At 37.9% G+C, this 20,213-nt stretch overlaps 1 protein-coding gene across 7 annotated transcripts in view; it reads left to right on the top strand.

Annotated features, from left to right (window-relative positions):
* The window catches only part of FCHSD2 (FCH and double SH3 domains 2), a 298,118-nt gene that overhangs the window by 109,445 nt on the left and 168,460 nt on the right, over positions 1 to 20,213 (top strand). For 6 of the 7 annotated variants that reach the window (XM_012456918.2, XM_012456915.2, XM_012456914.2 and 3 more), the window contains one exon: positions 7,908 to 7,984. The exons of the other annotated variant lie outside the window; for it this stretch is intronic. In XM_012456918.2, coding sequence (XP_012312341.1) covers positions 7,908 to 7,984 — 77 coding nt within the window. The remainder of the gene's footprint in view (positions 1 to 7,907; positions 7,985 to 20,213) is intronic. 7 annotated transcript variants of the gene reach the window in all.

Below are 20,213 nucleotides of genomic sequence, written 5' to 3'. Positions count from 1 at the left end.
CGTTGTTGTTGTTTATGGTCATTCAGTTGTTCTAGCATCACTTGTTGATTGAGACTATCCTGTGTCCATTGAATTGCCATTGCCTTGTTGTGAAAAATCAGTTTACTGTATTTGTATGGGTCTATTTCTAGGATCTCTCTTCTGTTCCATTGATCTTTCTGTCCATTCTTTTTTTTTTTTGAGACGGAGTTTCGCTCTTGTTACCCAGGCTGGAGTGCAATGGCGCGATCTCGGCTCGCTGTAACCTCCGTCTCCCGGGTTCAGGCAATTCTCCTGCCTCAGCCTCCTGAGTAGCTGGGATTACAGGCATGCGCCACCATGCCCAGCTAATTTTTTTTGTATTTTTAGTAGAGACGGGGTTTCACCATGTTGACCAGGATGGTCTCGATGTCTTGACCTCGTGATCCACCCGCCTCGGCCTCCCAAAGTGCTGGGATTACAGGCGTGAGCCACCACGTCCAGCCCCTTTCTGTCCATTCTTTTGCCAACATCATGCTGTCTTGATTCCTGCAGCTTTATGGTATGCCTTGAAGTCAGGTAATGAGAGTGCTCTGACTTTGTTCTTATTTTTCTAAATTTTGGCTATTCTAATACCTTTATCTTTCTGGACTCTTGATTGGGATTGCATTGAATGTATGGATCATATTGGGAACAAATGACATCTTAACAATATGAAGTCTCAAGTCATTAACATGGAATATCCCTCCATCCATTTTGATTCTTTTATTTCTTTCATCAGTATTACAGACTTTTCCACATACAGATCCTGCAAATATTTTGTTGGATTTATACCTAAATACTTCATTTTTAAAAAAATTCAAATTCCAGTTGTTCATTGCATGTATGTAGAACAATTAACTTTGGAATATTGACATTGTATCATGCAGCTTTGCTAAACTCAGATATTAGTTCCATGTGGTTTTTAGATTCTTCAGGGTTTCTTACACAGACAATCATGTCATCTATGAGTAATGATAGCTTTATTTCTTCCTTTCCAATCTGTATGATTTTTATTTCTTTTTCTTGCCTTATTGTACTGGGTAGGGCTTTCAGTACAATGTTGAAAAGAAGGGTAACAGAGGACATCTTTTCCTTATCTCTATCTTAAGGGAAAAGCATTTGCTCACTATTAAAAGTACGGTGTTAGCTTTAGGTTTTTTGTGTTGTTTAGCTTTGGTTTTTATTTTTTACTTTTTTTCTTTGTTGAGACACAGTCTCACTCTGTTGCTCAGGCTGGAGTGCAGTGGTGCAGTCATGGCTCACTGCAGCCTTGACATCCTGGACTCAAGTGATTCTACCATTTCATCCTCCTCTCTCTCTCCCGCCATACACACAAGTAGCTAGGACCACAGGTTTGCGCCACCATGCCTTGGAATTTTTTATTATTATTATTATTTACAGAGACAAGATCTCCCTCTGTTGCCTAGGCTAGTCTTGAACTCCTGGGCTCAAGTGATCCTCAAGACTCTACCTCCCAAAGTGTTGGGATTACAGGTGTGAGCCACCATGCCCAGCCATTTTTTTGTACGTATCCTTTATTAGGAATATAGATTTCCTTCTGCATCTAGTCTTTTTAGAATTCTGTCATGATGAGCATTTCTTTTTTTTTAAGTTCAGGGGTACATGTGCAGGTTTGTTATATAGATAAACTCATATCACAGGGGTTTATTGTGCACATTATTTTGTCACCCAGGTATTAAGCCTACTACCCATTAGTTATTTTTCCTGATCCTCTCTGTCCTTCTACCCTCCATCCTTCAAAAGGCCTCAGTGTCTGTTGTTCTTTGTGTGTTCATGTGTTCTCATAATTTAGCTCCCATTTATAAGTGAGAACATACAGTATTTATTTTTCTCTTCCTGTGTTAGTTTGCTAAGGTTACTAGCCTCCAGCTTCATCCATGCCCCCGCGGAGGACATGATCTCATTCTTTTTTATGGCTGCATAGTATTCCATGGTGTATATGGACCAAATTTTCTTTATCCACTTTATGATTGATGGGCATTTAGGTTGAGTCCATGTCTTTGCTATTGTAAATGGTGCTGCAATCAACATATTTTTTAAATTCTGTGTTTGTTTTAGAAATCAAATAGGATAAATCATTTGTAATGTCAATAGATAGGCCAGACATGGTGGCCTACACCTTTAATCCCAGCACTTTGGGAGGCAGAGGTGGGAGCATTACTTTAGGCCAGGAGTTCAGACCAGACTGGGCAACATAGTGAGACCCTATCTCTACAAAAAAATTTTAAAACTTAGCTGGGTACAGTGGCATGCACCTGTGGTCCCAGCTACTCCGGAGGCTGAGAGGCAGGAGGATCACTTGATCCCAGGAGTTCAAGACTGCAGTGAGCTGTCTATGATACTGCCACTGCCTTCCAGCCTGGGTGACAGAGCGAGGGCCTGTCTCAATGCAGATAAAATGTCAGTAGATCTTTTTCTTATATATACTTAATTTAAATAAAATTAATCTTTATTTTTATAAATGGGAAAAGGCTAAAAGATACCTTTAGTGTTTAATATATATAACATATGATATTAATATTTCATTTCATCATGAAATTAATGGAAAAGTAAATATTATGCAATTTAAAATAATTTATTGTTTTTTAAAAATCTTACATAATCATATGCCACATGGAACAATGAATATTTTAAAACTTTCCTTTAGGATAGGCATGAAGTTCTCTGTTACCTTTAAAGTGATTTAAGAATATAGTAAAGATAATAATTGTATAATTTGCATTAGTTTGAGAAATATCCAACTTACACAGTGAACTTGTTCATTGTTAGAAGATCATTTGCATTAACACTGGGAATTTCATGACAAAATGGTATAGTATATAAAGAATATGGTTTCCAAATATTTTAAAGAGCCATCTAATGGCAACCTTTAGTAAAATTTAAGTATGAGTTTCTCTATATGCCGAGGGATGAAATAGATACAGAATTACCTGTGACGGAGCCATAGAGCACACTTCTACTCAGCTTGCTATGATAAATTGGCCAAAGGTTAAGCCATCAGTCCATTTCCTAGTGCCTGCTCAACAGTGGCTCTCTTTGTGTTTCTTTGCTTGTTAAAGAAATACAGCAAGGGTTACTGAGAGGTAAAACAAAGCAAGCCTAACATCAGACACTGATAGCTTTTTAAAAAGTTGGAATTGGATGTTATTGCATGTTTCAAAGAGTATATTGATAGTACATCTTTATGGAAGTCACTGCTGTAGAGTGAACTGAATTGCAAATCAAATCAGCATTAGGCATCAACGATGCTCAGGTAAATATAAATAAATATTATGTCTAGTGGACCAGTTTTAGATAGTAGTGCTGTGGGCTTGGGGAGTGATTTGAAAAAAATAAAATAAAATAACCCTTTAAAAAAAATTGCAAAACATAGGTTTATTTTCCTTAGCAAATTAATTAGGGTGGATTTTGTTTTCTAAACCTTTTATTTGTCAAATGCAGCTTTAAACATAATGTATAGAGGAAACCAGTTAATTTAAGCATAGAATGGTTTCAGAAACATGCAATATTATTTAGGACCTTTACTCTAATGGCTCCAGAGTATGTCTGAGCATCCATGCAGATTAGATCTTGAACAGCTGCATGGAGCACACAGAAGTCATGATTCTTGCCTCTGTGAACTAACTTGAATCAAGTCTTTCATTGAAAGATCTCATTGTTTGTCTATTTCATGAATTCCCTCATCTCATCTCTGAAGGGCTCATTCAATTTAATACAGTTCAGCTTTGTGGTTTAGAGCTCTAGAAATTGCTATTGTAATTTATAATGCACAAAGTTAACAAATTAATTTCATATATTTAAAAAAATAGATTAAATCCGCTCTAAAATGACTTCTTTTACAACTACATAGTAACTTTGGATTCTGGCTCACACTTAACTAGCTATGAACTGTATGATTTGAAGTAAAGTATTTATGCTTTTACTGTCCAATTTCTCTGTGGTGATAACAAAGCCTAACATAGAGTTAAGAGAAATAAATGTGTGAAACTGCCTAAGTTTTTTGGTTCCTGCATAAATTTAGAGCACTGTCATTCTGCCTTCTGTCTTAGTCCTACTCATGAACTGAGGCTCATCTCATATTCTGTGTTCTGTGTGATGTGTTCTGTAAACACTTTAGCAATGATTAAACTGGAAAATTCACTATATATCATTTAGATGTAATTTTTTTTCCGTGTCGTAAGTTTATTTACACACATATCTAGTATGCCATATGAGTTCGAGTTTGATCCATTTTCCAGAGACTGCACCTCTTAAACTGCTCTTTATATCTGTTAAATGGGTGAACTGAAACATCCTTATTTTTAAGCAGTTGGTGTCTTACTATAAAGAAGGATGCAGCAAATCCAGATCCAGAGTGCAAACATATCATGGCTAGTAACCGCCACTTGTTTTACACTGAAAATGGCAAATTCTTCCCAGGGCCCTCTTTATAGTGGCACCTGTGGACCACAGAGGTTGTGAACCTCCGCTGCTTGAAGCTCTGCAAAAGGCGCAGAGACCGAGGGTGGAAGAAATAGTGGCACCTCATCAAGACCTTTTTTTCATGACCTTGTTCATGATTTGTTAAGAAAATACCAGATGGCCTTTTCCTCATTTGGGTACTTATATCACATTTTGCCACTTATTTGGCACTAACCCATGCATTGCCTGGCATATTCTCTTGTATACTTGTTATTCTTCTCTACAGATAATGAGTTATTTGAATTCTGAGATCTTTACTTATTTGAACCCTCACAAAAATTAGTGTGTAGTGCTTTCTAGGTATGGAATAAACTTCTGTTATTTTTAAAAACTGCTTTGGAATATCCTTATATATTTCTCTTAAAATAGTGAAGATGGTCAAATTTGACTGTAATTTTACTGAGGAATTTATTAAAGCCATTTGGTCATAATCTCAGAAATCTGGTACAGTTTTTAAAAAATTTGAGTATGTGAAAATTAGGAACCAGAGAAGTTTTTTTTCAAACACTTCTAACTCAGAATGGCAAAAACATAAATGGAGATGGATACTATACATCATAAACAGAATAATGTAGGTAGCATTTATCCATGCAGTCAGTGGGTATTATTGGCATCACCTAAATACTAGATGCTCTGCTATAGCCTGGGGATATAGTGATAAAAAAAAAAAAAAGACAAGATCTATATGTGATGGAGCTTATAGTGAGGAAACAGACAAATATTTAAACCAGAGAGTAACAGTGTATAAGGATTATGCATAAATAGAGTTCTGTGAGAGGGCCAGAGGTGAGGATATTTTGCATACAGTGATTAGAAAAAGGGCCTTTTAGAGAAAGACACAAATAGTAAGACCCAAAGAATGAGGACTTGCCAGATTGTGGTCTCTGGTTTCTCTCTGAAAGCAATCAGGATTCCTTGGAGAACGAGCTTATTGCAAGTCTGGGCCAGGAACTGTAAAACAACAATGGTAACAGCAACAACAACAACAAAGAAACATTCAAAGTCTATTTGGGATTATGATATGGGAGCCAATTTGGAGGGGCTCCGACAGACTACAGATGTGACCATTTGAGCATCAAAAGAAAGCAACTGTAATTAATTGGAATCATCTATCATTTTTAAATACATGAGTTCATAATGTTACTTTGAAAATTCATTGTTCATCTTTGGACCCAAATAATGGACAATCAAATATTTATCCTCTCTTTCCTCTAAGAATTGGATCTCAATATAACCAAATAGTTCAGGAGGGATAATTCTTTATAGAATTATAGCTAATAAATGCAGAAAGAATATGCTCTTACACTTAAATGAAATTAAGTACCTAGGCAATGACATTTTTCACATTTTTCTATGTATACTTCTGATTGTTTATATTGGGAAATTTAAATATCAGATTAAAAGGGAGGGGTAAGTATCAGATTAAGGGAGGGGTAAGAATTTAAGTATCAGATTAAGTATCAGATTAAAAGGGAGTATTAAAATTTAAGTATCAGATTAAAAGGGAGGGGTAAGAATTTAGCAAGTAGGAATAGGAGTGGTTGGAAGATATTTTCACACAATGGGGAACAGGTACAGAGGTGAAAAACTACCATACATATTCAGGGAAGACTTAGTATTGGAGCACCCAAAGTACAAGATATGTTAAATGGAACTGTTACGGATATGTAGTTGTATACAGAGTTCTCAGAATACACAATACTTAGAAATAGGAAAACCAAACTGTCGCCAAGTTCAGAAGGAACTTGAGATTCAAGGTAATTTGACAGCAGACCTTACTAGAAAGGTACCACGTATACAGTGTAGTGTTGATTTTACTTGAGCAATTTTTGCTTAAACCAGGTAATTGATTAATAAATGTGATTGTTCTTCATTTCAGAATTGTGTTCTTTTTAGCTACATGTATAGAAATGAGTATCTCAGTTTTAATATTTCTGTAACCATTACATTAGACCTTGTTACAGTGTTAGGGAACCACATATGTTCCTATCCAAAAGTAATACATTGCCTGGGTTTGTTCACTCACACCTGTAATCCCAGCACTTTAGGAGGACAAGGCAGGTGTCTTGCTTGAGTCCAGGAGTTGAGCCATGGGCAACATGGGGAAGCACTGTCTCTACTTTTTAGTACAGTAAAAAGTAATTTAATTTTTATACGAAAAATTAGCTGGGCCCAGTGGCACATGCCTGTAGGCCCAGCTACTCAGGAGGCTGATGTTGGAGGAGTGTTTGAGCCCAGAAAGTTGAGACTGCAGTGAGTCATGATTGTGCCACTGCATTCCAGCCTGGGCACTGGAATGAGGCCTTGTCTCAAACAAACAAAAACAAGCAAAAAAACCCAAATCTAATACATTGTATAATTGGAATGAGCAGTTTAAAATCAATTCTTAACAAAATGGTCTTCTCAATTCAAATCTCTATACCTCCCCCGACATCTAGAAACATTGTTTTATCCAGATTTATATCGTGTAGGTAATAGTAGTGAGCATATTTCTTTGTAAACCAATTTTTTTTTGTTTGAAGTAACTTGTGCCATGGCATCATTTAAAAAGAAAAGACCCTTAAAATCTGTCTGGAGAATTAATAGTATGGAACAGCACCAAAATTTGTTCATCAATTTTACATGCCAGTATATATCTGTCTACTTCAAATTGAATGTGTTTTTCTCTTTCCTGGTATATGAGAGTTTGGCTGCTGAGGTTTAGAAATGTAGTGTATGCTATAGCTGAGAAATATTGGGAAACAGATGTCAAGCTGTGTGATCAGAGTTCTGTGGAGATGGACAGCTGTGTTCACTGTGACATGCCGGAAGTGGTTTGCTTTTATGGCTAGTCAAATAGTTTGGTGAAGTGAAAGGCTTATCAATGAAGTCTCAACTTTCGCATCCTTATAGTCACCTTTTCCTAAAACTGGAGACAAGAGAGGACTGGACAATAATGAAAAAAAGTTGTAGTGTTCTACCATTTATCATTTTTGTTTGTTTGGTTGGGTTTTTTTTGAGACAGAGTCTCACTCTATCACCCAGGCTGGAGTGCTATGGCCCGATCTCCGCTCACTGCAGCCTCCGCCTCTTGGGTTCAAGTGATTCTCCAGCTTCAGCGTCCCAAGTAGCTGAGACTACAGGTGCACACTACCACGCCCAGCTAATTTTTATATTTTTGGTAGAGACAGTTTCATCATGTTGGCCAGGCTGGTCTCAAACTCCTGATCTCAAGTGATCTGTCTGCCTTGGCTTCCCAAAGAGCTGGGATTATAGGCATGAGCCACCACATCCAGCCTATCATTGTTTTTTTTTTTTTTTTTTTTTTGCTTCTGAATTAAATTTACATTTTGAAAAATGAGATTTTCTAAGTAAAATATTTTAAGGAAAAGAGCTTCCTTTCTGGCATAATACTTATTTTAGAAAAAATATATATATTTTAACAGGGTATCCAGAAGTTGGCTAGTCAATACCTGAAGAGAGATTGGCCTGGAGTAAAAGCTGATGATCGGAATGATTACAGGTAACTTAGTAGTTTTTACCTATTTTCTTTAAAATGGTTTTATGTAGAGCTATGTCACATATAAATAATGTAACACTCTAGTTTTTGAAAGAATTACTTCTGTCCTCTGCTATGTTTTTGGACATAATTCAAAATTATCAAAATTGTTAATGTTTTATAACGTATGTAATCTATATAAAATAAATCATTTGTAGGTCTTATATAAGCCAAGATTATATTTTATATAATTAATTATACCTCCAGTTGAAACTTAAAGGAGGAAGGTGACGATGGAACACAAATTGTTTTCTGAGTGACCTATGATGAAACACATTATTGTGACCTATGATGAAACACATTGTGACAATGATGAAACAAGATTGTGTATGTTCTGCCATCTTTCATTGATACTTCTGAAATAAATTCTAAATGTGGAAAGATGGGGTTTTTGTGAGACTAGGGGGAAAACTTTCTAAGTAATATAAGGAAAAGAGCTGCTTTTTAGCCCAGTACTTACTTTAGAAATATATATGTGTGTTTGAGTATTTGAATATAAACAGAAGATTTAGACGTGGTTAGTTTATATCCCACATACAAATTGTAATGAAGGTAGTTGAAAATGGAATATAAATTGTGTCCTTAGTGATCTACTGATATTTTAAAAGTGTAATTTTGTTTAGAATTTGATTTCTTTTTTGAGGTCAATTTGGAAGTATTTATTGTGTTTTATGCTCAGGAGTTGTTCTTCGTGTTGAAGGACCCAGAGGTCATTAACCTCAGAGCTTGCAGTCTGGTTAGAATTATGACCAATACCCTTGAAACAATAGCAGAGAATCCAGGGTAATTAAGAACTTAGTACTGAAGTGTATGGTTTAGAGTCTGAATACAAAATCAAGCTGTTGAATTGTCAGTGATGATTGATTGACATCAGATAATTTCTTAAGAATGTGGTAGTAAAGCTAGAAAACTGAAGGATATATGATAAGAAACCCTAATAGTTTTTCACAGTGGCCTACTGATATCATGGAAGGTGCCATGGTAGCTATAAATAATAGAAAAGTATAATTGCAATAGAGCATATTAAAGCAAAACAAGAAATAAAAATATTAATAGATTTTCTGCATGCTTGTAATCCTAGCACTTTGGGAGGTCGAGGCAGAAGGATCACTGAGGCCAGTAGTTCAAGACTAGCCTGGGTAGTATAGCAAGACTCCATCTCTACATAAAAATACAAAAATTAGCTGGGTGTGATGGTGTGTGCCTGTAGTCCCAGCTACTCAGGAGACTAAGGCAGGAGGATTGCTTGAGCCCAGAAGTTCAAGGGTGCAATGAGCTATGAATACACCACTCCCTTCCAGCCTGGATGACAGAATGAGACTGTGTCTCTTTAAAAAAAAAAAAAAAGACAAAAACCTCACCTGATTTTCTTAAGGATTTTTCTGTATCTTCAGAGTTCAGCTAAGGAGGAAGGGAGGAGAGATGAAATTCCAGGCAAGAGAGGCAAGTAGAACAAAACCTTGAGGTGACAGTGAGCATGGGATGTTCAGTGTTGCTGGTATAAGGAAATCAGCCTAAGAAGATTGCTTTCAGTAATGAAGGATCCAATTTATAGGTAACTGTGTTGGGCATAGTGTCTCATGCCTGCAGTCTCAGCACTTTGGGAGGCTGAGATGATAGGATTGCTTGAGGCCAGGAGTTATATTCCAAGTTTATTTAAAATTCAGGATTCAAGTTACCAAAGAAATAAGGATTAAAAAACCATGCTCCTAGGCTAGCTTCTAAACCCTAATTTTAAACAGTATTTCAAGCCAACATATACCAAATATTTACTATGTGACAGACACTGTGCTAGAAACTCGTTTCCCATGATTATCAGAACAGCTGTGTGAGGTAGATATAATTATTCTCATTTTAGACAATAAGAAACGGAGTCACAGGTTATATGTCTTACTCAAGACCAGATAGCTATTTAAACACACATTCATTCTTTCTTTCTTATTCATAGGATACATATGAAATATCTACTACATGTCAGCAGTTAAAGTAGACCTTAGGATTAGAGAGACTAGAAGATATATTGTCTGTCCTTCGTGAACATACAGGAGATAGCCACTATAAACAGTTGCAGAATTGGGTAGTAGGAGTGGGGCATTGGAGCCATAGAAGAAAACCTAGGCTTGTAAAGCCAGGTCTTAAAGAATGTGCAGAAGTTTTCCAGGCAGACAGTTTGGTAAAAGAAATTCTAAGTGAAATGACTGTTAGGTAACAGTTCAGTAGGGCTGCTGTGAAGTATGTGGGTTAGAGGTTAACTGGCGTGGTGGAGATGAAGGATACATGGGTAGGCATCACAAAAGGACGTTACATATCACAGTATAGAGTTTGTTTTTTTATTCAGAATGTAATGGAAGTGTTGAAGTATTTCCATGGGAGAAATCACATTATCACTTTACTTTAGTGATAGTATAAAGGTGAGTTAGAGGGGTGTGAGGAAGAATTCAGAAAGGATAAAATAGCAGGAATTTAATCCCTCATCATCTCATATTTGAATCCCTCATCATCTCATCTCATCATCTCATATTTCATAAGGAAACTAGCAGAAATCAAGTTATGGGGAAGATTTAAGAGATATTTAGAAGACTAAAGCTAGAGGACTTGCAAGTGATTTGGCAGTGTTTTGTTTTTTGTGTTTGTCAAATTTGTTCTGAGACAAACTACATATATAAACAGTTTCTTCATATTTAAAATAGTTCTCATAAATATTTGGTGACTGAAAGAATGAAGCAGGAGGAGAGAGATGACGAATTAAACAATGACTCCCAGGTTTTTTAATTTAGGCAACTGAGAGGATGGTGGTGCTATTTTGGAAAAAGACAATAGAAAGATCAGGATTGAGGCTGAGAACACAATTGCCAATGTTTTTGTTTATTTGGAGCTTATTTTAGTTTAAGTCATTTAAAATTTTCCATTTAACATTTTCATATTTATATTTGCATTGGTAGTTTTAAAATTCTTATTCAAGTAATACATGCTTTTTATCAAGAAGGTAAACAGTACAAGAGTATAAAGAATGTCATTTCCCAAGAATCTTCTATTCACATTTCTACTCCCCTAGGGTAATTGGCATTACAAGTGTATGGTCTTTTCTTTCACATTTTTTTCTGTGTGATTCACACATGGATTTACATAGTTTTGTGTTTTTTTGTATTTTTACATAATAATTGCAGCTCAGAACTGCAATTATTATGTACATGTATTCTGTAACACCTTCCCCCCGGCAACACACACAACTTAAGGAGTCTATTTTAGAAATCCTTTCATGTCAGTATGTTTTGGTCCCTCATTCTTTTTAATGGCTGCTTTAGTGCCATAGTATTGATGAACTATACATTTGTTATCCATGTCCCTATTTTTAGTTATTTAGTTTATTACTATTTCAAACAATGCTGCAGCAAATAAGTTCTATATGAACATAAGTATATCTATGTACACTGAAAGTCTATCTGTAGGGTAAATTCTTAGTGGGGGAAATGCTGGATCAAAGGGTTTATACATTTAAAATGTTGATTATTGGAAGGAGGGGCTTCAAGGTGGCTGACTAGAGGCATTTAATACTTCCTCCACTAAGAAGGACCAAACTAATGAGTAAATAATCACACATTGACTAGATCATCCAAGAAAGAATACTGGAATTCAACAGAAAAGCGACAGGAAATACCTAAAGTAAAAAAGGAAAGAGAAACAAAGTAGCCTATTCAGGTGGGATTAGTCAGGAGCCAAGAGATACCCTCAGTGGTCCACATTCCCACTGTGGACTTCCACAGTACTGGCCAGGGAAGAGCCCTTCAACCTTCCTGGGCCTTGAAACTAAGATAAGGAGCTGCCAGGAGATGGTGTGATGGCACTACTTGAGGAAGGGAGCTTGTGCTGGGTCCCACGGTCTCTGAGAACTTAAGTAACTTCAGCAAGGCACTATTTTAGAGCCCTGCCACCAACAGGCTGTACACTGTCCTGGGGTCCAGCAGCACTAGGGCTAAAGCACAAGAGAGGTGTGAGCTTCTATCCCTGGGGCCAAGGTGTGAGTTAACACTGTTAGACTAGCAGTGTGAGTGCTGCTGGGGAGTGAGTGATGCTGGGGCAGGTATTCCCCACCTGCTAGCCTAGGTGGTGCACATGTTCCCCATCTGCTAGCCTAGGCTGCCAGCTCAGAAGGCAGCCCTCCCTTCTCCAGTGGCAGGGCAGCAGTGCAGCCACTACTGCCCCCTACTTGAGCACTCTGCCAGTGACCTAGGGATCAGCCTGCCCCTACCTACCATGGCTGCCACCTGCACACACTGTTGAGAGCCTGAGGACAAGCCTGCCCAGCCTGGCTTCATGTCCCTACTCTAAGCCAGAGCACACAAGCTAGGATCCAGGAGATTGCCCAGTACATTCTACCACCGTTGGCACCTGAATACTCCTCCAGGGGGCGTGAGGTTGGTTCTGCCTGCCCCTGCCACTACAATCACAGCTGACACCCACCTGCATGTACCACCTGCAGGTTTGGAGACTGACCCACTCAACCTGCTCACCTCATCACAGCTACCACCAACACTAGCATACACTGCTCAAGACCTAGAAGGTTATCCTACCACTGCCATTGCCTGTTTTATGCCAGCTGCCCTGAGGCCCAAGAATCTGCCTACCTTCCTGGCTCACTGCGGCAGGTACCAGCATCTGAGTAAGCCACCTGGAGGCCAAGAATGGGCCCACCTGGACTATTGGTACCAACTCACCACTGCCTCTACTGGAGCCCAAAGACTAACCTACCTAGTGTCCCAGTTCCCAGCAAAACTTTACCACAGGCCTCACTAATAACTGCACCTGAAGCCACTGAAGAGATTACAGACACCACCACTGACACTGTTTGTAGCCAAAGAAATCATACAGCTGCTGTACCACTGTAAGCACCCAGAATCAAGACCAAAGAGCCCTACCCAAACAACACCATAGATTTGTCTTCAAGAAAACATTCTCTACAGAAGCAAATTCAAAAAATTGAAAGAAGTGACTATTACATCAGATATGCAGTTATCAATGTAGGGACATAGGAAACATGAAAAAGCAAGGAAATATGATACCTCCAAAGGATCAAAATAATTCTCTAATAATAGATCCCAGTCAAAACAAATTTACAAAATCCTGGAAAAAGAATTCAAAATTTTGATACTAAAGAAGCTCAGTGAGGTACAAGACAATTCTGAAAAACAGTGCAGGGAAATCAGAAAAACAATTCAGTATATGAATGAGAAATTTACAAAAGAGATACAGAAAAGAACCAGATAAATATTCTATAACTGAAGAATTCATTGAATGAAATAAAAAATACATTTGAAAGCTTCAACAGTAGACTGTGTAAAGCAAAAGAGAGGCTCTCAGAACTTGAAAACAGATTTTGTGAAATAACCCAAGCAGACAAAAAGAAGAAAAATAAAAAAGAATGAACAAAGCCTTTCTGATATATGGGACAACATAAAGTGACCAAATTCACACATGATTGGTTTCCCAGACAGGAAGGGTCAGAAAATCATTTGATGAAATAATAGACAAAAACTTCCCAAGTCTAACAAGAGATTTAGACATCCAGGTACCAGAGGCTCTGAGATCCCCCAAAAAGATAAAATGCAAAAAGGCATTCTCCATGATACATTATAGGCAGACTATCTAACATCAAAGACAAAGAGAGAATTCAGAAAACAGCAAGAAAAAAGCATGCCATCACCTATCAAGGAACCCCATGAGACTAATAGCAGATTTCTCAGCAGAAACCTTTACAGGCCAAGAGAGAATGAGATGACATATTCAAAGTGCTGAAAGAAAAAACCTGCCAACCAAGGATATTATATTCAGCAAAATTATCCTACATAAATGAAGGAGAAATAAATTCTTTCCCAGACAAGCAAAAGCAAAGGGAATTCATCACTACTAGACTGGCCCTGTAATACTGGAAGTTGTTCTCTGTAAACTGTATCAATATGTTTAATTTCCTCTAGTATGATTTTGTTTTTTTTTTTGAGACAGTCTTACTCCATCACCCAGGCTGGAGTGTGGAGGCATGATCTTGGCTCACTGTACCCTCCACCTCCGGGGTTCAGGCGATTCTCATACCTCAGCCTCCTGAGCAGCTGTAATCAGGTTTGTGCCACCACACCTGGTTAATTTTTGTATTTTTAGTAGAGACAAGGTTTTGCCATGTTGACCTGGCTGATCTTGAACTCTTGACCTCAAGTGATCAGTCCATGTCAGCCTCCCAAACTGCTGGGATTATAGGTGTGAGCCACCACACCCAGCCTGTAGTATGATTTTAAATTGTTCCTTGGTTTTTACCAACAGTGCATGTAATCAGTCTTTTAAATTGTTTGCCTATCTGATGATACATGCAGCATGTAATGTCATTAAACAACCTCAATATATGTTAGACTTTTGTAACACTTCTTTCTCTTGGACTTTTTTTTTTAAGAACAGGTTTTCATTCCTTTCTATGTAAATGTTTCTCAGAGGTCCTTCAGCTCTCTAATGACTCTTTAAAGTAAGCTTATTTATCTTCCTGTCTTTAAATCTTATCTGTGAACTGGTAATAATAATATATTTTTATTAACTTTTCAATTTGGAAAATAAAAAGCTGCCTCCAATTTCACCTTCTTTCTAGATCTCCTCAAATCTGGAATGTTAAGTAGCTGCTTGTCTGCCTGTGATCTCTCTCTTTCACAATTTCATCTGCTATAATGACACAAACTATATTTTTCTGTCTTTGTAAAATAGGCCATTGTTGCTCCCCTGCTTGAAATCTTCTATTGTTTCTCCTTGCCAATCGGATAAATTAAAATTTCTTGTCATGATATTCAAAGCCATGAAGAAACCTGTCTCCAAATTCTCTCTCTACTTATCTCTGGCTATAATCTTCTTTCATCCTTGGTTTCCCAACCCTTGGGCACCTCAACTGCAGTTGTATTGAAGTTCTTAATCAACACCTCAACTAGACCAAAAGCAGTCTTTTTCGCTACCTTTATTTCTGTTACCCAGGCTTAGGATATTCTCCCTTTCTACTATCAATAACAACCGTATATGAACACTTAATAACTCATTCTTCTTGTTATTAGTTACCATATAAATTATCCTTAGGTTATGAACTTATCACGTTTTCTTTTCTTTGTTTTGAGACAGAGTCTTGCTCTGTCGCCCAGGCTGGAGTGCAGTGGTGCATTCTGCAACCTCTGCCTTCCGGGTTCAAGAAATTCTCATTCCTCAGCCTTCTGAATAGCTGGGATTACAGATGTGTATCACCATGCCCAGCTAATTTTTGTATCTTTATTAGAGACTGGGTTTTACCATGTTGGCCAGGCTAGTCACAAACTCCTAGCCTTAAGTGTTCTGCCTGCCTCGGCCTCCCAAACCACTTTGATTACAGGCGTGAGCCACTGCACCCAGCCCTTAATCAGGTTATCCTGAGTCATCTTGAGATGTGATGCTAGTAGAAAGCTGTATTTCTAGGCCTAGGGAAGATCTATGGTTTTGTTATATTTTAAACACTTTTTATTTTGAGATAATTGTAGCTGCACATGTAGTCTTCGGAAATAATAAATACAAAGAATGCTCTTATTTTTTATTTTGAGATAATTGTAGCTGCACAGTCATCAGAAATAATAAATACAAACAGTGCTCTTACATTCTTCACCCAGTTCTCCCAATGGTAACATCATGCATAACTGTGATACAGTATCACAACCAAGAAATTGATGCTGATACCGTCATTCAGTCTAATTCAGAATTCATTAGTTGTATATGCACTCATTTGTGTGTATATAAGTGTATGCACATTGAATTCTGTACAGTTTTACCACATTTGTAGCTTTGTGTAGCTTTGTAGCTTAGTTTTACCACATTTGTAGAGATCTTAAGATCTCTACCACACTTAGGATCTTGTTAAGAATTTAACAGCTAAGAATTTTTTTCCTTTCCCCCTGCCACTTTTCTTTGTTCTTTTCTTTCCTTCGAAACAGGATCTCACTTTTGCACCCAAGCTGGAGTGAAGTAGCTCACTGTAGCCCCAAACTCTTGGGTTCAAGTGATCCTCCCATCTTACCTTCTGGGTGGCCACCACATCATGCTTGGCTAATTTTAAAAATTTTTTGTAGAGAAGAAGTTTTGTTATATTGCCCAGGCTGGTCTCAAACTCCTGGTCTCAAATGATCCTTCTGCCTCAGCCTCCCAAAGTGCTAGGATTACATGCATGAGCCTCTGTGCCCAGCCTTGACTTATTTCTTAATGATAAATTTCTTCTGATAAAGTTTTCTAGGTTTTCCGGTATGACATTCGTATAAGAAATAGCTCACAGCATGAACTTAGGTGGTGGTGTATGGATGAATGCTTTTGTATTTTCCTAGTAACAAGCTGATTATTATGGCAAGTATTTTTCAGTTAGAATGGTGATATAAAGTCATAAGATACCTATATTTTAGTTTAAAAGGTTTGTCATTTTAACAAAAATGATAAGTAAATAATGGTACAGAAGACAAAAATAGTATAGAATGTATGCAAAGGACTTAGGGTATGTAAGTCTTGGTATAAACTGTATCAGAATGAAGAGACCCTTTTTAACGTTTAGCATTGTTACTGAGACTAAGAACAATCTTATGTCAGCGGAAGAACAGAGGTTTGGGAGCTGGACAAATTTGGGTTCAAATCTAGGCTCCATCATTCCCTCCTCTCCTCTTCCAGTAAATATTTCTTGAGTGCCTGCTGTGCCGTATCCTGTGCTGAACATACAGGAGAGAATGAAACAAAACTGCTGCTGCATGGAGCCTACATTCTAATGAGGGAAGATAAACAGTAAACAAGTGAATAATTAAACATAGATACCAATTGGTGATAAGGACAGTAAGGATAGTAGGGAGAATACAGAGGGCCAAGGAGTGATGGCACAGCAATTACTGTACTATGCAGAGCACAGGTGTTAGGGGGACAAGGCAGAAGCAGAAAGGCAGGTAGGAGACTGTTGCAGTAATCTAGGCATAAGGTTAGGGTAGCTAAAACAGGGTAGTCACAGTGGAGGAGAGAGGCAGTAATTAAATTCCGTGGTATTTTTTAAGTCCAGCAAACTGGATTTCTTGATGGAGCAGATTTGAGAGAAAAATGAGGGATCGATGATTCCAGGGTTTTGGGTTTGAGCCAACTACTAGAAGGTTTGAGTAGCTGTCAGTGAGATGGAATAGATAGATTGCCAGAAGAGATTTTAGGGAAATCAAGAATTTAATTTTGTACGTGTTAGGTGTAAGATGTCTGCTAAATATCCAAGTTGGTTATGTTAAGTAGGCAGTTAGGGTTTAGAGAAGATGTCCGGGCAGGAATTGGGCTGGGAGCAGGAGGCTGACTCAATGCTAGGAGTTCAAGACCCAGACTAGCCAACAAAGTGAAATACCATTTCTATTTAAAAAAAAAAAAAAAGCCAGGTACAGTGGCACATGCCTGTCATCCCAGTTACTTGGGAGACTGAGGCAGAAGAATCACTTGAACCCAGGAGTTTGAGGCTGTAGTAAGCTATCATCATACCACTGCACTCCAGCCTGAGCAACAGAACAAGACCCTGCCTCTTAAAAAAAAAAAAAAAAAGTTTAGGAATAGTCAGAATAGTGATAGTCTTTAAAGCCATGAAACCAGATGACTTTAAACCCATATATAGAGTGAGATCCTATAAAGAGTGACTGTAGGCCTGGTACAGTGGCTTACGCCTGGTACAGTGGCTTACACCTGAAGTCCTAACACTTTGGAAGGCTGAAGCGGGAGGATTGCTTGAGCCCAGGAGTTTGAGGCTACAGTCAGCTATGACTGTGCCACTGCACTACCACCTGAGTGACAGAGAAAGACCCTATCTCTAAAAAGAAGCAATATAAAAATAAAATAAAAATTTATAAACAATTTTCAAAAGAGTGAATGTAGTTAGAGAGGAAGCCTGGGGTCTGACTTGAGGACACTCCAATATTTATGGGGCGATGAGATGAAGAGGAACCAGCAAAGGAGACTAAAGAATGGCTAGTGAGGTGAGAGTAGACCAAGGGAGAGTAATGTCCTGGAAGCCAAGTGAAGAAAGTATTTCAAGAAGGGTAAACTAGGTCAGCGTTGCTGATAGGTCGAGTAATAGAATCAAGACTTGAACTATTTGGACTAGCCATAGACAGGTGTTTGATGACTTTGGCAAGCAATTTCAGAAAAGTGGTAGACACTAAAGTCTGATTTGGATAGAATTGGGAGACCCAGAGGAGAGAAAATAGAAACAGTAATTTAAGACCATTCTTTCCAGGAGTTTTTCTATAAAAGGGAGCAGACATTAGGGTAGTAACTGGAGAGAAATGGAGGATTGATGGAGATTTTTCAAATGGAGATATAGCATGTTTGCTCACAAGAATGATCCAGTAGAGAGGGAAAAACTGACATTGTAGATTATTGAATTGATATTCTTGAGTGAGAGGTTTTGTAACATAGTGTAAATGTGAGGAGTTGGCCTTCAGAGCACAGGCAGTTTATGCAAGTAATAGGAGGACTGGCAGAATGTGTGGGTGCAGAGACAAGGAGATTGGCAGATGTGGGAACATGTGGACGTTGCCTTCTGATAGTGCCACTGTTGGCTGAAAGTGTGTTCGTATTAGAGGATTGAGAAGAGAGAAGTTGGGAAATAATTGTGTAGAAGCATGGGTGAATGAATGGATTAAGGCAATATAGTATGATTGCTGGGTAGCACTAAGGGGTTACTAGCATTTATTTGACATCAATTTAAAGTGTGACCAGGTAACATAATTATCTTTTTCTCCAGCCATATTCTGCTATAGACTTTGGTAGAATGTAAACAGTTTTGGATTTAACCAAGGGTAGGAGCTTGTAGGTTATAAAGGTGGAAAGAGAAAGGGGCAAGGATAATACGGGCATATATAAGGGAGTGATTATAAGGATGGACCATGAAACCTAGGCTGGGTAATGAACTGAAAAGGGAGATTATGAAAGGGCAAGAGACAATGGAAAGGGGGTAGGACTGAATGGATTGTGGGTTCTTACAGGATTGAGTAATTGCTGGAGTCAGAATTCTAAAAGGCATGAGTAGAATCAGGAGGTGTTGGTCAGAAATCAGATCATTGAACTTGGTATGAGAGCAAAGCAGTAGTTACCAGTAATGGCAAAGTCGAGGTTATGACAACGGAGGTGCTATTTCCTGGTGAGTAAGTAGCCTTAGAAAAATTTCACAACCTCTCTGAGCCTCACTTTTCTCCTATGTAAAATGAGAATAATATCTATCTTACAGAGTTATGGTGAGGATTAAATGATATAAATGTAAAATGTATAACATAGTGCTTGACATGTGATATGTAGAATGGCAAAATACCATATATGCTTGATACTTTTCTTTTCTTTTGGAGATGGAGTCTCATTCTGTTGCCCAGGCTGGAGTGCAGTGGTGCCATCTTGACTCACTGCAACCTCCACCTTCAAGGTTCAAGTGATTCTCCTGCCTTTGCCTCCCGAGTAGCTAGAGTTACAGGTACCCACCACCACACCCAGCTAATTTGTGTATTTTTAGTAGAGATGGTGTTTTGCCATGTTGGTCAGGCTAGTCACGAACTCCTGACCTCAGGTGATCTGCCCACTTCAGCCTTCCAGAGTGCTGGGATTACAGGTATGAACCACCAAACCCAGCTGATACTTTTTGTATCCTTCAAAATTGTTTCATATGAAACGTGGTGAAATAAAAATTTTTTAAAAATCACTCTATGACACATGATTATTTTTCCTTAATTAGAATGAAAAACACAACTACCATTGGGAGTACCACTGTTATGTTAACAAGAAGTGCTTCTATTTCTGTTACAATTCTGCTACTGTTACTATTTATTCATTTAAAAGAATCTGTGTACCGTGAATTTTCGTATCATTTGCATTTAATTGTTAAAATAGCCCTGTGAGGTAAGTGGTGCAGGTATTTTTGTTATTTCTCCATTTGTCAGTTGAGGAAATGAGAGTATAGTGAAGTGTGATTATGATTATTTTGGTAAAACTAGAATTTGAACCTAGGTCTTCTGACTGGTGACTAAATTCTGTGCTTTTTAATGACATATCAGTGTTTAGGATATGTTTCCCTGTTATAAATTTGCTAAACTTTTAAAGGTCTCTTTTTAAACTCTCTTTTTATTGAAAGGATTTTGTTGTTGTTGTACAGTCTTCATAACTA

Source organism: Aotus nancymaae, unplaced genomic scaffold (genome assembly GCF_030222135.1).
Source record: "Aotus nancymaae isolate 86718 unplaced genomic scaffold, 86718_ANA_hifiasm-v0.15.2.pri h1tg000059l, whole genome shotgun sequence".
Classification (NCBI taxonomy): domain Eukaryota; kingdom Metazoa; phylum Chordata; class Mammalia; order Primates; family Aotidae; genus Aotus; species Aotus nancymaae.
Note: the sequence above shows the minus strand (reverse complement) of the source record. Positions and strands in the feature narration are given on the sequence as shown.